Source organism: Stenella coeruleoalba, assembly GCF_951394435.1.
Source record: "Stenella coeruleoalba genome assembly, chromosome: 7".
Taxonomy (NCBI): Eukaryota; Metazoa; Chordata; class Mammalia; order Artiodactyla; family Delphinidae; genus Stenella; species Stenella coeruleoalba.
In genome coordinates, this window is record NC_137153.1 from 42,751,728 (window position 1) to 42,771,639 (window position 19,912).

Genomic DNA, 19,912 nt, shown 5'->3' on the forward strand with positions numbered 1-19,912 from the left:
TCTTTCAGTGGAATATTTTATAAATAGAGAATCCCAGATTTTAGATTCTATTTTATTAAATTTTTTACTTTCTAGAGCCAAAATCTGATAATTGCTTGAGTTCCCTTTTCTAAGGAAGGACTCACAATATCTGGATTCTGTAAAGATTCTTAAGGATCCTTAAAGATGTCACCCTGCCTGTCAGTTAAATTAGGTGGGTCTAATTTGGGAGGGGGGAGGGGTGGTTCTTTGAATCTTCAGTTGCATCATTTAAATAATGCAGTAGTAACTGTGATTAAAAATCTTCCAACAAAAACCCAGGACCAGATGGCTTCACAGGTGAATTCTATCAAACATTTAGAGAAGAGCTAACACCTATCCTTCTCGAACTCTTCCAAAATATAGCAGAGGGAGGAACACTCCCCAACTCATTCTGCGAGGCCACCATCACCCTGATACCAAAACCAGACAAAGATGTCACAAAGAAAGAAAACTATAGGCCAATATCAGTGATGAACATAGACGCAAAAATCCTCAACAAAATACTAGCAAACAGAATCCAACAGCATATTAAAAGCATCATACACCATGATCAAGTAGGGTTTATCCCAGGAATGCAGGGATTCTTCAATATACACAAATCAGTCAACATGGTACACCATATTAACAAACTGAAGGAGAAAAACCATATGATCATCTCAATAGATGCAGAGAAAGCTTTCAACAAAATTCAACACCCATTTATGATAAAAACTGTCCAGAAAATGGGCATAGAGGGAACCTACCTCAATATAATAAAGGCCATATATTACAAATCCACAGCCAACATCGTTCTCAGTGGTGAAAAACTGAAACCATATCCTCTCTGATCAGGAACAAGACAAGGTTGCCCACTCTCACTGCTGTTATTCAACATAGTTTTGGAAGTTTTAGTCACAGCAGTCAGAGAAGAAGAAAAAGAAATAAAAGGATTCCAAATCAGAAAAGAAGAAGTAAAACTGCCACTGTTTGCAGATGACATGATACTACACGTGAGAATCCTAAAGATACCACCAGAAAACTACTAGAGCTAATCAATGAATTTGGTAAAGTAGCAGGATACAAAATTAATGCACAGAAATCTCTTGCGTTCCTATACACTAACGACAAAAAATCTGAAAGACAAATTAAGGAAACAACCCCATTTACCTTTGCAACAAAAAGAATAAAATACCTAGGAATAAACTTCCTGAGGAGACAAAAGACCTGTATGCAGAAAACTATAAGACAATGATGAAAGAAATTAAAGACGATACAGACAGATGGAGAGATATACCATGTTGTTGGATTAGAAGAATCAACATTGTGAAAATGACTCTACTACCCAAAGCAATCTACAGATTCAGTGCAATCCCTATCAAGCTACCAATGGTGTTTTTCATAGAAATAGAAACAAAAAATTTTACAATGTTTATGGAAATGCAAAAGACCCCGAATAGCCAAAGCAATCTTTTTTTTTTTTTTAAATAAATTTATTTGTTTTTGGCTGCATTGGGTCTTTGTTCCTGCATGCGGGCTTTCTCTAGTTGCAATGAATGGGGGCCACTCTTCATTGCAGTGCACAGGCTTCTCGTTGTGGCGGCCTCTCCTGTCACAGAGCACAGGCTCCAGGTGTACGGGCTTCAGTAGTTGTGACATGTGGGCTCAGTAGTTGTGGCTCGTGGGCTCTAGAGTGCAGGCTCAGTAGTTCTGGTGCACGGGCTTAGTTGCTCTGCAGCATGTGGGATCTTCCCAGACCAGGGCTCTAACCTGTGTCCCCTGCATTGACAGGCGGATTCCCAACCACTGTGCCACAGGGAAGCCTCCCAAAGCAATCTTGAGAAGGAAAAACGGAGCTGGAGGAATCAGGCTCCCTGACTTTAGACTATACTACAAATGTACAACAATCAAGACAGTATGGTACTGGCACAAAAACAGAAATGGATCAGTGGAACAGGGTAGAAAGCCCAGAGATAAACCCACGCACATATGGTCACCTAGTTTATGACAAAGGAAGCAAGAATATACAATGGAGAAAAGACAGCCTCTTCAGTAAGTGGTGCTGGGAAAACTGGACAGCTACATGTAAAAGGAATGAAATTAGAACACTTCCTAACACCATATACAAAAATAAACTCAAAATGGATTAGAGACCTAAATGTAGGACCGGACACTATAAAACTCAGAGGAAAACATAGGCAGAACACTCTGACATAAATCACAGCAAGATCCTATTTGACCCACCTCCTAGAGAAATGGAAATAAAAACAAAAATAAACACATGGGACCTAATGAAACTTGAAAGCTTTTGCACAACAAGGGAAACCATAAACAAGACGAAAAGACAGCCCTCAGAATGGGAGAAAATATTCGCAAACGAAGCAACTGACAAAGGATTAATCTCCAAAATATACAAGCAGCTCATGCAGCTCAATGTCAAAAGAGCCAACAACCCAATGCAAAAATGGGTGTAAGACCTAAATAGACATTTCTCCAAAGAAGATACACAGATTGCCAACAAACACATGAAAGGATGCTCAACATCACTAATCATTAGAGAAATGCAAATCAAAACCACAATGAGGTATCACTTCACACCGATCAGAATGGCCATCATCAAAAAATCTACAAACGTTCTTCAGAACCTAGGGGCAGGACAGGAATAAAGACACAGATGTAGAGAATGGACTTGAGGACCCGGGGAGGGGGACAGGTAAGAAGCTGGGGCGAAGTGAGAGAGTGGCATGGACTTATATATACTACCAAATGTAAAACAGATAGTGGGAAGCAGCCGCATAGCACAGGACGATCAGCTCGGTGCTTTGTGACCACCTTAGAGGGGTGGGAGAGAAACACAAGCGGGAGGAGATTTGGGGATATATGTGTATATGTATAGCTGATTTACTTTGTTATACAGCAGAAACTAACACCATTGTAAAGCAATTAAAATAAAGATGTTACAAAAAAATAAAAAGTAATGCAGATGATCCTGGATTGGATCCTGCACGAGAAAAATTAACAACTAAATAAATAATGCAGTAGTGTAAATTTGTAGTTACAGATATGTTTATTTAATTTAGAATATGACAATAAAGAGATGAAACCACTCCATGAAAACCTGTAAAGTGACACAAATTTATGTCTCATGTCTTTTATTCTTTGTAGTGACTCTTTGAATACCTCCCTAGCAGTGACCAGTGCAGTGCAGAACTCCACCCACACAACTTCAGTCATTACCTCCTCCAGTCTGACCAGCTCATCGCTGAGCTCCACTAGTCCCGTAACAACATCTTCCTCCTACGACCAGAGTTCTGTGCATGACAGGAACGCGTACCAAAGCTCTGTGAGTCCATCGGAGTCAGCTCCAGGAACCATCATGGTTAGTGGTGTTTCCGGTTTCTCCTCATAGGAAATCCTATTTGGAGTTCAGTGTGTAGTTGAGAAATCATGCTTTTTGGCTAAGATTTCCTTTTAGAAATGGCTAACCTTTTAAGTAGAATCCGTATAGTTCGTTGGATTTGCCATTAGTGGCCATCTCATTTGAAACCTGTGTTTCAAGCACCCTTGCACAAGGATTGTGTGAATGGACCCAGACACTTGGTATAAGGATAGTGTAAGGATATACCCTGAGTCGTTCAGAGCGGCTTGGATGGCGTAGGCTGGGACTATAGTCTGTAATATTTCACTTTCCTGTAAGGCAAAGACATTCAAGCATTATAGAGAGAGCTACTTTAAAGAGTGGATGAGAACATGAAAATAATGAAAACAATTGAATTGGCATAGCAGAAATTTGGGTATGTTGTCTTTTCTTAGGTTTCCTTCTAAGATTCTGAGGAAATATTTATACGTATCAACTTAAGAGACTTTTCCTCCCTTCCTTTTCCATCTTTCATGTTAGATGTTTTCCTCAAATGTCTGGTGATTCCAGGCTGCCCACTTGACACTGAAAGGTTAACTGCCTGTGGCAGTAGGTTGTTGGATGTGGGCTTTCGTGAGGGACAGTGTGGGCGGCCATTTCTCTAGGGGTGGGGAGTTCCTTCATCAGCCCCTGTGGGCCTTTTCTGTTGAGTTTGTTTAGATTCTCCAGGGACTGTTCTTCTAGTCTCTTCCCTGTAGGGCCTATACCTGTCTGTTAGTGTCTTAAGAGCCTAGTGCAGACAGAAGGCTGCCGTTGGAATAATTTGTTTTGTCTGCATTGACTTAATCTGTGTTTTTTTAATAGTACTCCTTGCCATGTGTTACCCTCTTGATGAAGTTTAGAGCCTGTGGGAGACGGTGGAAGGGGGCATTCACCCTGCTGTACAGAGTTTAAAACATTTCTCCTATGTTTAGCCCTACCTCCATACCCACTTCCAAAGTTATGTGATATATATAAGTACTGAGTTGCTTGGTGTGGTTCTTTGATGTCAGTTGAGTGGTTTTCTGGTTTTCCCTACTGGTTGCTTATGATTTGGCTTTACCCGGTCAGCTAAGTCAGAGTTACTCTCTGGAATCTGCTTTCTACTATACAAAATTTTGTTGCTCTCATTTTCCACCTGTATTTGCCTTTCTTGGTTTACATGTTTTTAAAAAGCCGTGTATTCTTCATATATCTTCTTTAAGAAGTTTATTTTTGTGATTTCCGACATGGCAACCACTAGCCACATGTAGTAGTTTATTTAAATTAAATACACAATTAAAAGTTTAGTTTCTCAGACATACCACATTTTAATGCTGACTGTCTAGATATGGTTAGTCACTACAATATAAGACCAAGCACACACAGACAGTATTTCCATTATTGCAGAATATTCTGTTCCCGGGCTTCCCTGGTGGCGCAGTGGTTAAGAATCCACCTGCCAATGCAGGGGACACAGGTTCAAGCCCTGGTCCGGGAAGATCCCACGTGCTGCGGAGCAGCAAAGCCCGTGCGCCACAACTACTGAGTCTGCACTCTAGAGCCCACGAGCCAAAACTGCTGAGCCTGCGTGCCACAGCTTCTGAAGCCCACGTGCGCCAAGAGCCCGTGCTCCGCAACAATAGAAGCCACTGCTATGAGGAGCCCACGCACCGCAGCAAAGAGTAGCCCCCGCTCACCACAACTAGAGACAGTCAGCGCACAGCAACAAAGACCCAATGCAGCCAAAAATAAATAAATAATTAAAAAAATATATTCCGTTGCCTTGGAACGTGCTGGTCTATAGTTTCTAAAACATAAATCAGACTGTGTGCTTAAATCTGTCATCTCCATGACATCTCAGTTCCAGCTCTAACTTTACCTCTTGTTCTGCTTGTCTGTATCACTGTTCACCTCGTTTCTTGCTCAGCTCATTGAACCAGATTTCTGATCTCTCCCGATCATCTGATACTTTATTTTTGTTCCCACCATGCTTCTGCCTAGAATTTCCCCCATCCCAAATAATATGGCTCCTTTGTTGTGTCAATTTGTCCATTGTTTGTGGAGTGTTTTGGTTTTGTTTATAATATTTTTTAATAGAAGTATAGTTAATTTACAATGTTGTGTTAGTTTCAGGTATACAGCAAAGTGATTCAGTTATACACATATATTCTTTTTTAGATTCTTTTCCATTATAGATTATTACAAGATATTAAATATAGTTCCTTGTGCTATACAGTAGGACCTTGTTGTTTCGTTGTTTGTATTTAAAAATGATTTTCTAGGGACTTCCCTGGTGATCCAGTGGCTAAGACTCCACGATGCCAATGTAGGGGCTCCGGGTTCAATCCCTGGTCAGGGAACAGGCACAGCCAAATAAATTAAAAAAATGATTTTCTAGGTGGGATGAAGTGTTCCTAAGTTATGATGGCAGCTGTTTCGTTCCCCTTTTCTATTTTTTTTTGTCTGGTGTAGTTTTTTTGGTTTGTTTTTTGTTTGTTTGTTTTTGCAGTATGTGGGCCTCTCACTGTTGTGGCCTCTCCCGTTGCGGAGCACAGGCTCCGGACGCGCAGGCTCAGCGGCCATGGCTCACGGGCCCAGCCGCTCCACGGCATGTGGGATCTTCCCGGACCGGGGCACGAACCCGTGTCCCCTGCATCGGCAGGCGGACTCTCAACCACTGCGCCACCAGGGAAGCCCTCTGGTGTAGTTTTGAGAAGACTTTGTATGTCAGGGTTTGTGCTGTCTTGGCTGCACATGCTTGATGTCATGTGTATGTATTTACTGAATAGTGAACCCCTGTTGAGAGGGAGGCAAAAGAGTAGAACTTTGATTGCTCTCCACCTGTCTTTGTATATTGGTGTTTCCCTTTCTCTGACTTCAGTCTTTTAACTCGTTTTGTTTTTTCCTAGCAGTTCTGTTTTATTGTCTACATTTCTTGTAAATAATCTCATTGTTTTAAGACTAAAATGTGTTGTAAATTAAGATTTTATGAGCAGAAATTGTACTGGATTTTGGTTAAGGCAGAGTCAAAAGCTATAAGGTTTGTCTTTTTTTTTTAAGTAGTTTTGACATTTGTGAGAAGGTTATTTCCTCAGCTTCCTTCTTCCATCCAGGACCAGTGTCTGAGCCCAATAGGTTCCAGTGTCAATCACTCTTTGCCGGGTCTCCCCACCCAGTCTGTGGAAGTAAAGTTTTCCTTGTGAGGATGCCTCCTTCTGTGAGAAGGTTCCAGTGAAGTGCTTTATGGTTAACTCAAACCAGTTGTTTTCAGATTCTGTTCTTTTTGGGACTGACTACCAAACAGTCCTAACTCACTCTTTCCCCACCCAGTTCAGAAAAAAACATGTTTCAAAGTAACGTCTTTCTCTGAGAACCATTTTGTTAATAATATAAAATATGATAATTCCTTGTATGAAAGTTATCTTTGTTATAATTTGGAAACATTTTCTTTCTTGTATGGGGGGTACTCAGGAGACAGAATGTGCTTGAGACAGGAAGGCTTGTGGAGATTTCAATATAATGAGAATTCCTAAGTCCTTCCTATGGCTTAATAATTTTTAGGACTGTTTCATTGCTTCCTGTGCTTTTGGTCTTATGTTTTATCCTTGTTACTTCCTTAAATACCCAGTTTGTTTTAAAAAAAATGTCAGCTTGTTGAGATTTATTAAGAATTTGTTGTATTGCCTCTCCTTTTATTAAGAAACAAAACAAAATAGGCCATAGTTCTTTGCTTAATTCATAATGCTTCATATGTTTGTGGCTAAATCCCGTAGAAAGTCATCTAGGTTGTCATTTGATTCTGCAGGTTTACTTTCTTTTCTCTTTCTTACAGAATGGACATGGTGGTAGTCGAAGTCAGCAGACAGTAGACAGTAAGTATGTGAGCTAACTATTCTTGTCGTGGCTGGTGGAAACCACAGACAGAAAAAGAGCGTAGCTAATGCGATGGGAAAACAATTGGCCAATGGCTAATTCTGCAAAAATAGTCCTTCTACATTTTTTCTGAGAGCTGTGTCTGATCCATCGTTGGCATCATTTCTTTGCGTTTAGAGTTTAGATAGAGATTCCCCGTGACCAGGTTGGAGCTGATGGTATTATTAGAAATGTTATATCCACAGCAAGAAGGAGGTATTGTATTATTCTGCCCTTGTCAGACTGCACCCCCAAGTGTAGAGTGTAGGCTGGATTTAAAAGATGCTTGGCTCAGAGGCCCAGGTTCCAGGATGCTCGGAGGGCTCTCACTTCAATAATGTGAAAGACATTTCAAGCAGAAATTGGCATGCTAGTTCAGGAAAGACATTGTGAGGAAGAGAGATAAAATGTTGCTCACTATAAACACTTGGGAGAAAAGGAGGGGGCCCTCCACATCCAGCACAGCTCAGTGATCACTGGAGATAGTGTAGGTGAATCCCCGTTAGTTGTTTCCTTTGTTCTTAGCTAATTTATCTATGGTTATGATCATAGTCTAAAATGAAACTGATTTTCATTCATCATTCAGTAAAGCAAATGGGTATCCACTATCGGTATGGAAGTCAAAAAGACCCTCTTTATTTAGGAATTTTTGGAGAGTGGCCATGGGATTTTGCCAGACCAGGAGTGGGCCTCAGTTGGAATTGAAATGACACATGTGATAACGTGGGTAGCTCTGAGAACACTGGTGTCACAGGAAGTATGAATTCCACAAGCCGTAGTGGGAAGTTTCTTTTGTCCAGGCATGGGGTCGAGAGCACATAGAGGTGTACTGGAGATTTTAAGTGAGATAATGAGATGTGAAATGACCGTAAAACATAGTGCACGTTTTAGATAGGTTTTTATGTCCTGTGCTCTCTTCTCCAACCGTCTCTCTCTCTCTCTCTCTCTCTCTCTCTCTCTGTCTCTCTCTGTCTCACACACACACACACACACACATACACACTCAAATTCATACAAACACACGTTCTTTGAGAGGCTTTCTGTGAACCTGTCATTAACGTGATCCGACACTCAGGGAGGTGAGTTTGGGGCCAGGGACATCTATGGTGTGTTTATCTAGTTTCTGTAAGAACAGGTGTCATTTGGGAAGGACTGTGAGTAAAAAACAAGCCTCAGGGTTGTGAAGACCACTCTTAAGAACTGACTGTGCTGTGTTGCCCTGTTGCTGTCTGTTCTGGTTTTCGAACTATCCTCCATTTAGAGACTAGTGTGTGTCCCCTGGACTCCCAGGGCCTCCCAAGGAAAGGTGCTGCCACCTCCTAACTGGAAAAGACAATGATGCTTTATTCCCAAGCACATATCTGAGTTGTATGTGTGGATGGCACTAAAACTGAGTCTTTTCTGCAGCTAGGATTGATCGCATTCATGCTCTTCTGAAAGCCTAACGTGTGCGTTTGTGTGCTCTGAGGTCTGTTCTGTTCAAGCACATGCGAAGAAAGTGCTCACTGCGCTTTTGAAAGTAGGTGTGGACAGCAGGGGTGTCTTCTGCAGATTTTAGGCCTGTGTAGCTCTCCACAGTATATGTACCCTGGGCTATCAACCCCTTCCTGCCCTAAACTGTCTGTGACCTTTCACAAAGTCAGCCTGATTTGATAGAAGCAGACCTAACCCCTGGGTGGTTCGCCTACCAGATTTTCACTGTCCCTTGCTGTGCTCATGTTGTAACTGTATTTGTCAAACTTAGAGCCTCTTTCCCTTTCTGGGTGTGGCTCAGGGTCGGGTTCCTTTAGTTGGGAGGAGTATGTTCACCCCAGAGGGGCTGTGTATGCTGGTAAAGATGTCATTTCTCTCCTTGCCTGGGACCTGTGTTCTGACAGTCCTCTCCATAGTCGCAGCAGACAGAGAAGGGCCTACCTGTGGCATGCTTGTGCATTTTCCCCAGGGATGTAACTTTGTATATGTCTCAACTGAGCCTGACGTGTCACAAAACATTGAGCATATTTCTGACACTTAACGGTTGGTTCTGGCGCTAAACAGATCTGTTTCTTACAGCTCCTTCATCTGTTCCAGCTCCAAAGACAACAGACCCTCCCTCCGCCCTCCCATCCGTGGGCTCCCTGCCCAGCACCACCTCCTGCACTCCACTTCTGCCCTCTGTACCCCAGCACACTGCCGCTCTGCCCTCCTTGTCCCAGCCTGGTGACCTGTCCAGCAGCCCCCTCTCTCAGCTTAGCAGGTATGTGGAAAATACGGGCCCAGAGTCTGAGGCACACGGGGGCGAAGTCCTGGAGCCCTTCTACATGGCTGTTCCCATGAGCAGAACCCACTGTTGCTCCCTGCATGACGTCCTGGCCTTTTGCAGTAGGGCCGCAGCGTAGGTGGCTGGGTAGGGTCTCACAGGCACCGAGTGTGAAAGCCTTGCTGTCCTGTAATGCCCCTGCTGTCACAGAGCCCTGGGTCCCCTGGGAATCAGGTGGGTCCAAGGGGTCACTGCTACTCTTCTTCAGCCCTCAGGAGGGTGCCCCGAACCTTGTCTCTCCTCCGCATTCTGGGCCGCGTTGCTGTGATGTGGGGTGAGAGTGCTGGGGGTTTTCTGAGCAGGTCACTGCCTCGCACTTGTCGTGGTGTCAGAGATCAAGTTATCAGAACAGGGTGCAGGAGAATGGGATTTGTCTGGTCCTTACCCTGTCTTCTGAGTAGACTTCTCCTCTTTCCTCCTGTAGCCAGGAACAAAAGCGTTTGGTTTGAGTTCTGCATTTGATGGGAATTCAAGCTCTGTCTCTGGCATGTGGGGTTGAACATAGGAACTTTCTTCCCTCACACACAAATATAATGGGGTCTCTGGGGCTGGCTGTGTTCTTAGTGCAATCCTGTTCTTAGCATTTACAGTCTGCAGAGCAAATGGTTAGAGTTGTCTGAGCTGGCTCTGTAGCTTTCCTAGGGCAGGATGTCCCAGATCCTCATGGTGAGTGACCCTTTAGATCATTTCTGACCACAGAGCACCTGGACTGGGTTCCAAGGCCACATGGAAGGAAGGATGTGAAGGGATGGGCAAGCTCATGTGCAGCCCTCCTAGACGCGTGGGTCCCTCGAGTGGAGTGCCGGGGGGTGCACACGCGGGGCTCTGCCTTGTCTTCCAGCTCTCTCTCCGGCCACCAGAGCAGCCTATCCTCTGCGCACACGGTGCTCTCCACCAGCACGTCACACACGGTAAGTGTTTTCCTTGCTCCCTCGCCCAGCACCCTGCTTAGCCAGCTTGGAGCTTAGTCATGTGCAGGTGGGGCTTTAGTTTGTGGATTTTAAATATCTGAAATACTCTAATAGCTTGGCTGTAATGTCTCCATCTAGGTACATGGTTTGAACAGATGATTTCCTAGGCAACATGGAGGACATCTTGCTTCCTAAGTCCATGTCTCTGTGGAAGAATTGGTTCTCCATACCTGATAGATGATTGGCAGGGCTGTCAGGTGGTGAATTTGTTCCCAAGAACTCACTGAGCTCCCTGTTCATGATAGGAGACCTTTCTACCTGGCAGGGTTGGTTTTATTTGCTGGGGCTTCTTATGTTGAGGTCTTTGCAAGTTTTGTAGAGGAAAGTAGACTCGTTGCTAACTTCCGCATGGCCTCTACTAAAAGTCAAGTTTAATCAAGAGCAGTGTTCCTGGGGAATGCTCTGTTACTTTGTGAAGCCCACTGTAGGGAGAGTGCTTGAAAGGAAAGGGAGAGCTCGCGTGTCTCTGAGACTGACAGCCCAGTCAGTGTAACTGCATTCCAGGTTGCTGGTGGTCGTGGAGACTTCACTCTTGCCGTCTCAGGCCATCTTCCCCAGCTCAGAGGCAGAGGCTTTGGGAAGGTTGCTGTTGAAGAAGGAAGTGTGGGTATGGAGAGGCAAGAGTGGAAGCACAAGCGGGCGAGTGTCCTGGTGCGCTGAAGAGTGACCTAGATGGTGGTTGCTGAGGTGCGGCTTCTGAGCTGTGGAGCTGGGAGCGTGGTCTTGGGTAGGACTCGGTCTAGACCGAGCGGGCTGAGGGCTGGCAGCCGGGCCATGCAAGGAGGCAGGGCAGCAGGCGGGTGTTGTGCTAGCAGCCGGGGAGGCTGGAACGTGGAAGGAAAGGTGCCTGGAGAGAGCACAGTGTCCCTCTGCTGGGAGACAGCAGGCTTCCACAAGGTGGAAGTAGATGGTTCCTCAAGTAGGGAAGGAAGTTTTGGGTGCAGATGAACGGGAGAGTCGGGAAACGGGGGGAAATTGGTTTCCTCTGAAGAAGAAGTCGAATCTTTCGCTGTAGAATGAAGCAATGGAAGATTCAGGTCCTATCCTTTATCAGGACCTGGCTAACATCGTGGCTTTCATACTCTAGCTTTCCAAGTGAAATCAGTTTACACATAATTCTTTGTCTTAAAAACACATAGATCACTGTCTTCATAGCAGAGATTGGTGTGAATATCTCTGCCCTTGGAGTAAGTTGCCCACCAGCCAGTGCCTCCTGTTTGGCCAGTGGGAGCCCTGAGATGTTCCCTTTGTGAGCCCTGCAGAGCTGGCCTCCTGTTCCGGGCACTGTGTGTTGGAGCCCAGAGCTCTTGCTCTCATGGGTTAGCTGCACTCTGTGTCTTAGCAGGAAACCCCAAATCTTACAGTCCCAATGGCCACAGCCAGAATCACCTAGTACAATTGCTAACATCGTCACAGATTCAATAACGAAAGACATAAAGAGATATATACTGAAAAGTTTTTGTCTCTTTTCTACTTGGTTGTACGCCTTTTCCTCCTATTTTCTTGATCCTCTAGTTTGTATTTTATAAACCCATAAAATGCATACATAGCAGTTTTCCTTCTGCCCTTTTTCTTTTCCTGTAATATAAATGGGAGTATTCTCTACATAGTGTCCTTTATCTTTTCCCCTCACTTAACAGTGTAGCTTCAGGAGGTTTCTGTGTTGAATCAGAGTTCTTTGTTCTTTTTTCACAGCCCTGCTGCATTACATTATTTAATCAGGCCTCCTCTGATGGAACTTTAGGGCCATTTTCAGTCTTGATACCTTGGAAATACTGTGGGTTCAGTTATAGACCACCACCGTGGGAATATTGTGGGAAAGTGAGTCATATATCTTTTGATTTCTTAGTGCATATAAGTTTTGTTTACACTATACTGTAGTCTGTTAAGGTGTGCAATAACATGTCTACAAAAACAACATATCTTAATTTAAAAATACATTATTAGCTAAAAATGCTAGCCATCACTTGAGCCTTGAGCAAGTTGTAATCTTTTTGCATTTGTAACATCAGAGGTCACTGATCATTATAGCAAATATAATAATGAAAAGACTTGAAATATTGTGAGAATTAACAAAATGTGACGCAGAGAGAGGAAGTGAGCCAATGCTGTTGGAAAAATGGTGCTGATAGACTTTCTTGACCCAGGGTTGCCTCAGACCCTCACTTTGTAAGAAACGCAGTATCTGAGAAGCACAAGAACATGAGATGTGCCTGTACAAACAACGGTGGATAACCTTCTGCATGTGTTTCACGTGTGCAGCTGTGTCTAGAGTGTAAACCCTGGAGGTGGAATTGCTAGGCATTTGTCATTTTATACAAATTGCTCTGCATAGTGATTTTAACCCACTTAGATCTCACTGGCAAAGAATGAAATGTCCTCTTTCCCCACGTCCTCCTGAAATGATGTTACCAAATATTTGTATTTTTCCAATGTGTTAATAGAAAAATGACCTGTCAGTATAGTGTTTAATCGAAAGAGCTTGAACATCTATTTTATATATTGGAAAGCCATTAATTTATTTTTGGGTGAGCTGTTTACATTTTTCATTGTCCTGTCAGGTCTGTGGTCTTCATTTCTGTAGTAGGTAGCCCTTTGTGATGGGAAGTGCAAATATTTTTCCTAGGTTTGTCATTTTATGAATTGATTTTTGAATAGTCGGATATATCATAGTCTGTCACAGCCAGGTCTTTCCTACCTTGTCTGTAAAGGAAATCTAGTGTATTCTCCTGCCCTTCGTGTTCTGTGGAAGGTTTGGTGCAGCTGTGCTGTTCTGGGCCCATCTGAGGGGCTGAGTGGCAGCCCCGTCGGATGGTCCGAGCGAGCCAGCAGCTTGTCTCCCTCACAGATTTGAGAGGTGAGGGGGCAGATACAGACACGCCGCCAGGGTCCACTGAAGTAGGAGAGGCTTGCTGAGTGACTCTGGAGTTCCCGTGGATTCCTCATACTCCCCAGTCTGGGAATGTTCTTTTTTTTTTTTTTTTTTCTTTTTTTAATCCTGTGGTTGAAAGGTTGTGTGGCCAGTGCCACCATCACAGTGCGGTGGTCAGAGCCGTTCCTGATCCTGTGGCGGGTGCCCTTGGCTCCACGCAGGGGGCCGTGGAATGGGTGCTGGGCAGCCCTGGCCCTACCCTGGGCTCTCGTCTTCCTGGTTCTGTCTGTCCATCTAGGCGGAAGGGGCAGGAGTCCCGAGGAGCCCCAGAAGACCATAATTTCAGCGGTCTTCACTTGCTGAGCCGATTCTGGATACTAGTGTTCGGGTGGGCAGGGCGGCCCGCGGGGCTGGGACCCGCACGGCGCCGTCTGTGCCGTGGAAAGCAGAGCACACGGGGGCCCCCTTTCTCCTGGTCCTTCGCTTCTTCAGCTTCCCCTCCAGGAGTTTCCCGGCTTCTTTGTTGCGCACAAGTTCTGATTTGGAGGCTGGTCTCAGTCTTGCAGAGCCTTTTCCTCCCTCTTTGACCCTTGCTTTGCCCAGCCAGGTGTATCTCTTCCACCCACCCCTCAGCCCCTGAAGCCCTTCCTGATGCCTCGTTTACTAGCAGCTGGGCAGGACCCTTGGCACTCAGGCTCTTCACAGCTTTCTGCTAGGCTTTGCCCTTCTTTCCTCGGTGGCTCTTGTCGGGCAGGCCTAGGGCCGGGCCGGGCCGGGCCCTGCTTGGTAGTCCCTGGTGACCCACAAAGTGTCACCAGATCCTGGAGCAAAGGCCTCTCTTGGCCACCTGTGACTTCAGGTCAGAGGAGCCAGGAAGGCTCTGACTTGGGTTGGGCTGCTTGTGGCCACAGGCTCGACTCTCCTGAGGCTCCTTGCTTTTCTGTGAGGTAGCTTTTCCCCTCATATTGAGATGCTCTGTGCTCATTTGTGTCTGTGCTTTGTTTCACTTACCAAAGCCTGAGCAACTTTAATGATTTTTTAGGAGGGTTTTTTGGTCGTAAATCTCCATTTTAATGGTCTTGAAAGCTCAGCTGATGAGTTGTGTCCCAATGGCCTACTGTGGCTGCAGTGTGAGAGGCCACGGTGAGCACACTGGTCCATCTGAGACTGCGGGCACACAGGCCAGGCCGGTTCTTGTGCACTCTTGTGCTTTGCCCCCAGATCCATGTGTCCTGGCTTTTGTCTTGCCAGCATGCCGGCGTGGAGAGCGCCCCTTCCCTCCAGTCCTCAGCCACCTTCTCAACGGCAGCAACCTGTGCCTCGAGTGCCGCGTCCTCAGGGCTCAGCCTGCCAAGCAGCATGAACACGGTCAACAGCCTCTGCCTGGGCGGTACCGCTGTGAGTGCCCCCAGCAGCAGTGCCAGGGCCACGCCCTTGGTGACCTCAGGTGTGTGCCCCCCGGGGCCTTTCCAGCTCCCCCGCCCCTCGAAGGTGCTTTTCTGCTTCCCGGGAGGAGGCCGAGGCGGGCAGGCCTGGGGGGGTCCACGAGCATCGGAAGCTCACAGTCTCCCTCCGGCTGTGCCGCCACTTGCTTGTCATCTTTGTTCCACTCACCTCTTGAGGCCGGATCTTCCAGAGCTAATGTGGGGGCCAGGTTCTGGGTGATTCTGAAATCAGTGTCTGGGGGCACGCTCCCCTGGGCAGATCCCTGGCAGCCTTTGTGCTCGTAGCTCCCCATTCTTTTCTGTCCTCGCTCATCCCTGGAGCTGAGATGACGGAGCAGCTCTCGTGGGCTCTTCTGCTCTTGCTGTGACTGCCTGGCAGCCAGACCCGGGCAGACTGTGGTTTGGTAGCGACTGCTCACCCGCCTTTGGCCCAGCTGTGCCTCTCCTGGCGCTGCCCGGCCTGCTTTGTTCTGAGGGGCAGGCGGTTCCTGCTGCTCGGGCCCTCTCGGCGCAGTGCGGCCTTCAGGAGAGGGTGGCGGTGTTTTGTGCCGCAGGGCGCGGACCCCTCTGGTAACACAGCCTGGATGTGGTGGCACGTGCTCTGTCGCCCCCGCCCCCTAGCATGGCTTCCGTTTCTCTCGGCTGCTGCCCTCCCCTCTTGCCCGTGGCCTCGTCTGGGACGGCACCGTGACAGTGGGCTCGACACCCGCCGTGCCCACAGTACGTGAGGAATCTCGCCCTTGTGGTGGCCCCTTCACTCCATTTGAGTTTGCCTTCACAGGCAAAGCGCCCCCCAGCCTGCCCCAGGGGGCGCCTCCCCTGCTGCACAGCCAGTACCTCGTGGGCCCCGGAGGACTGCTTCCTGCCTACCCGGTGAGCGCACGTGGGGCTCTGGGCCGGCCCCCGGCAGGACCTGGGGGCCTTGGGTTGCTGCTGCTCCTTCCCTGAGCCCACCTCTGCCGCTCGGATCCCGGGCGTTTCTCCAGCTAGACTCCGTCAAGGCAGGGCATCTAACAGCCTTGTTGGTCCTCACACAGGTTTATGGCTATGACGAGCTCCAGATGCTGCAGTCACGGCTGCCGATGGTGAGTGGGATTTGGGCTGGTGGCCGGGGGGATTCAGACTCTTGAGTCTCGCGCATCTCACCCGCGCGGCCGTGACTGCTACCCTCTCTGGCCTTCAGGACACTCGGCCTGAGGACTTCCCTCAGCACCACAGCTGAGAAAGCTGCTTCCATCTGGTGGTTGTGCCTGCTGCACCTACAGCCTGGGCACTCGAGCGTCCTGCGCTCGTGCCTGGGGATCTTGAAGATCATTGGGACCTGGGGCCCCAGTAGGCAGTGTCCCTACCAAACGTGGGTCCTTCTCTTCCCTCAAGTTCCACCCCTCCCCCCACCAAAACAAACAAACAAACAGGACGTGGCGCTGCTTACGTGCCCCTAGACTTTTTATTAAAAAAGTGCTCTCCGAAGTACCATCTAGTGTTTTTGGCTTCTGAAGTAGCCATTGGTGATGCTCGTGATGGCAGCTTTGTTATTCTGAGTGAGTGGCTGGAGCCAGTAGTCTTTAAGGGCCCTTCTGGGTTTAGCCTGCCATCCCGTGTATAAGAACGCTGGCCCCAGGATCTCTCTGGTTGCTGCAGTCTCACTCTGAGGGCAGCATTGCCTCTTTATTCTGGCCCTTGCTACCAGGATGAAGCACTGGGCCTTCTCTGGGATGGCCACGTGAGCAGGACTGCAGTGCAGAAGAGGTACAGGATGAGGCACGCTCCCTGCCCGGACAGCCTGCAGGCTCCTGTACCCCCTTCTTGGTCTGGCGTTTCCCAGACTCCTGATCATTTGCAGCAGACCAGGGCATCTGTCACATTGTCTGGGAGTAAATAGCTATTTGGACCCCGATGTCAACTCTCCTGGGTATGGTCTTTCCTTTTCCCCAAGTGAAGGTGAGGTGTCCTTCCTCAGACTCCTCTCCACTGGTGTTAGCCCCTCTTGGGCTGGCCACAGAGAGCTCAGGGAGCTGCAGGCACCACCTCTACCTCCCAGGCCCCAGTGGCTGATGCTCGTGTCTCTCAGAAGACCCTTTCATCTGCTTGGAATGTTTCCATAGGTTGGTAGCTGGGCAGCTCTTCCCCAGTGTGCAAACCAGCAGCCAATCACACTACTGCTCAAGGGGCCTGCGGGACTTTCCAGCTGCTGCCCATGTCCCTGGAGGGCCCAGAAAGGATATTGAGGACATGATGACAGATTTCTAGAGTGGAAAACAGAACTTAGGGTTTCTGGGGATGCCTTAAGCCCTAGGGCTTTGCAGGGAAACCAGAAGCGGCCCTAGTCCCCCTGACACTCAGGAAACCTTGCAGCCAGGAGCCCCAGGGCATCAGAGATGGAATGCAGGAGGTGGTCCTGAATGAGTCTGAAGGTGGTGCCTGGTTGGGCCCCTAGGAATGACTCAGTGGGATTCTAGCCCTGGGAATCATCCTGGGCTGCTGCATATTGCTTCAATCTTTTTGTGCCTTAGAAGCAATCACCTCTGAGCCTGCCTTTTGAGATGCATTTCTTTCATTTTCCCCTTTGGTTATTTCTTAGATTCTGATACTTTTGTGCCTCATTTCCACCTTTGGATTTTCTTGTGTCAAAGAGCTCCCCCTCCTGGGCTTCCTCCAGGCCTGTCCCCGCTCGTGTTCTACTAACTGTGCTTTTCTAGCCCTGCCTTCTGTTGTGGTTCTGGTCTGAGGGTGCCGTGGGTTTCCTGGAGGTGTCTGGGAGATGGGGCCAAAGGAGGCTGTAGGTGCCTTTCCTAGACACTGCTGCCCACGAGGAAAGCAGGAGGGCTTTCCCTCGGCTCAGAGGACCGGGGTGTAGTATGTCCAGGGCTGCCAGAGCCCTGGGCGGTGGGTGAGGGTCAGGGCAGGCCTCCCCTTCTTCATAGAGCTCCACTGTGTTTTGCCTCAGCATCCACGCTTGTCCTGACTCCTGTGCAATGTCAGCGTTGCCAGGGCAGAGTGGGCGGTCTCTCCTAGCTCAGGACCTGACCCCTGTTAAACCCTTTTGGCCCCTCCTCCTCCTCAGGTTTCTCCTTGTCCTGTTAACTTTCCTAGCTGCCCTTCAGAATCCCTCTCACTGGAGAAGCCAGGAGAGTTGGTTTGGCCCATGACATTCACCAGCATCCATCTGTGATGTAGAATGGATGTGTGTGACTGGGCCTCCGCTGGCTCTGCCCGGGGAAGGCTGAGGGATCGGTCAGTGCGTCTACATGCTGTGTGCCTGCCACACTGCACAGCTCTGACCGGCACCATTTGTTTTGAATTCTCTGTGAGTGCTGCCCTCTGGTGGTGTGCCTGTGACGTCCCTGCGGTCTGGTCGGCCTGGGGAATGTGGCATTGCCTGGAGCATCCGTACTGCCTGCAGGTTCTGCTGTCTTGGGAGTGGGGTGAGGCTCTTGTGCTGACTGAACCTCTCTGGTCTCTCCTAGGATTACTATGGGATTCCTTTCGCTACACCCGCAGCCCTCGCCAGTCGAGATGGGAGCCTTGCTAATAATCCCTATTCAGGTTAGTCTTGTTCAGGGGGTTAGGCATGGGGGCGGAGTGCTCATCGGACTGGCCTGTGGCTCATCCCGGGAGTCTGGAAACAGACGCAGAAGGGCTGCAGAGACCTACCGGCTTCCTGTTGTTGTGCTGGCAGCCAGGCCTGTTCCTGTTCACGGGGACCAGTCTGGCTTTTTCCTGGCTGGATAGGGGGCAGTGACTGGATTCAGTGCCCCGTTTCTCCCAGGTGATGTCACAAAGTTTGGCCGAGGAGACTCTGCGTCCCCTGCACCTGCCACCACCCTGGCTCAGCCCCAGCAGAGCCAGTCCCAGGCCCACCACACAGCCCAGCAGCCCTTTCTGAACCCTGCCCTGCCACCTGGCTACAGCTACACTGGCCTCCCCTACTATACAGGCGTACCCAGTGCCTTCCAGTATGGGCCCACCGTGTTTGTGAGTATTCAGGGGGGTGTTACTCCAGCTCCAGGGAACGGAAGCAGGGAGGGAGGGACAGGTCCCCACTCAGAGTGTCACCTGGCCTTGAGGAATGAGTCCGGCTTGGGGGCGAGGTTCCTTTCCCATCTGTTTTGAGATCTAGCGTGTTGCGCTACTGAAGACACCTCCCTAGTGGTTGTGCCACGAACTGCCTGAGGCTAAGCCGGGGTGACCTGCTCCCCCAGCTCTGTCCCCCTACTAATGCCTCTCCTGCTTGCCTGCCACCAGGTCCCCCCGGCCTCAGCCAAGCAGCACGGTGTGAGCCTCAGCAGCCCCACCACCCCTTTCCAGCAGGCCAGTGGCTATGGCCAGCACAGCTACAGCGCAGGTGAGGGGTGCTTCCGCCACGGAGAGGCACGGGAAGGACAGGCTCACCTAGCTCACACGTGCCTCTTGTCCCCTGCCGTGCTAGGTTATGATGACGTGAGCCAGGGGGCGGCGGCGGGAGACTACACCAAGGGTGGCTATGGTGGATCATCGCAGGCACAGAGCAAGTCTGCAGGTTCTGGGCCTGGCAAAGGTAGGCCTTTCCAGGATTGCGGCCCAGAGCAGTCGTCTCCTCCCCTGACTCCTTCTCAGGCGAGGCTGCCCCAGAGGGCCCCTGGAGCGGGGGGAGGCTGGCGCTGGGGCCAGCTGATGTGGGAACAGCTGCTTTTCCTTCTAGGAGTGTCGGCGTCTTCGAGCGGCCCCGGCCTCCCTGACGTGACTGGGTCCGTCTACAGCAAGACTCAGGTGAGGGAGGGCCGGCACTGGCGGGAGGGCTGGCAGAGTGCTGCCAAGCGAGCCTCACTGTCGTCTCTCTGCCCTGCAGACTTTCGACAGGCAGGGATTTCACGCAGGGACCCCACCACCGTTCAGCCTGCCCTCGGCCTTGGGCTCCCCTGGGCCCCTGGGCCCCGGTTACGCGCCCTCACCGCTCGTGCACGTCCTGCCCGCCCACCAGCAGCCTCACTCACAGCTGCTGCACCACCACCTCCCACAGGACGCTCAGGTGAGCCCGGTGGAGCAGGCGGCCATCCT

The 19,912-nt window shown here is 49.0% G+C and overlaps 1 protein-coding gene across 13 annotated transcripts in view; it reads left to right on the forward strand.

Moving 5' to 3' along the window:
- The window catches only part of UBAP2 (ubiquitin associated protein 2), a 115,786-nt gene that overhangs the window by 95,450 nt on the left and 424 nt on the right, over positions 1 to 19,912 (forward strand). For 7 of the 13 annotated variants that reach the window (XM_079926145.1, XM_079926156.1, XM_079926158.1 and 4 more), the window contains 13 exons: positions 3,163 to 3,376; positions 7,209 to 7,248; positions 9,341 to 9,524; positions 10,429 to 10,498; positions 14,682 to 14,877; positions 15,657 to 15,748; positions 15,913 to 15,960; positions 18,343 to 18,421; positions 18,645 to 18,850; positions 19,121 to 19,220; positions 19,305 to 19,412; positions 19,557 to 19,624; positions 19,704 to 19,883. In XM_079926145.1, coding sequence (XP_079782271.1) covers positions 3,163 to 3,376; positions 7,209 to 7,248; positions 9,341 to 9,524; positions 10,429 to 10,498; positions 14,682 to 14,877; positions 15,657 to 15,748; positions 15,913 to 15,960; positions 18,343 to 18,421; positions 18,645 to 18,850; positions 19,121 to 19,220; positions 19,305 to 19,412; positions 19,557 to 19,624; positions 19,704 to 19,883 — 1,585 coding nt within the window. Of the gene's footprint in view, positions 1 to 1,788; positions 2,784 to 3,162; positions 3,377 to 7,208; positions 7,249 to 9,340; positions 9,525 to 10,428; positions 10,499 to 12,253; positions 12,380 to 14,681; positions 14,878 to 15,656; positions 15,749 to 15,912; positions 15,961 to 18,342; positions 18,422 to 18,644; positions 18,851 to 19,120; positions 19,221 to 19,304; positions 19,413 to 19,556; positions 19,625 to 19,703; positions 19,884 to 19,912 lie in introns of those variants that run through there. The other 6 variants (XM_079926153.1, XM_079926157.1, XM_079926150.1 and 3 more) reach the window with 5 other exon arrangements.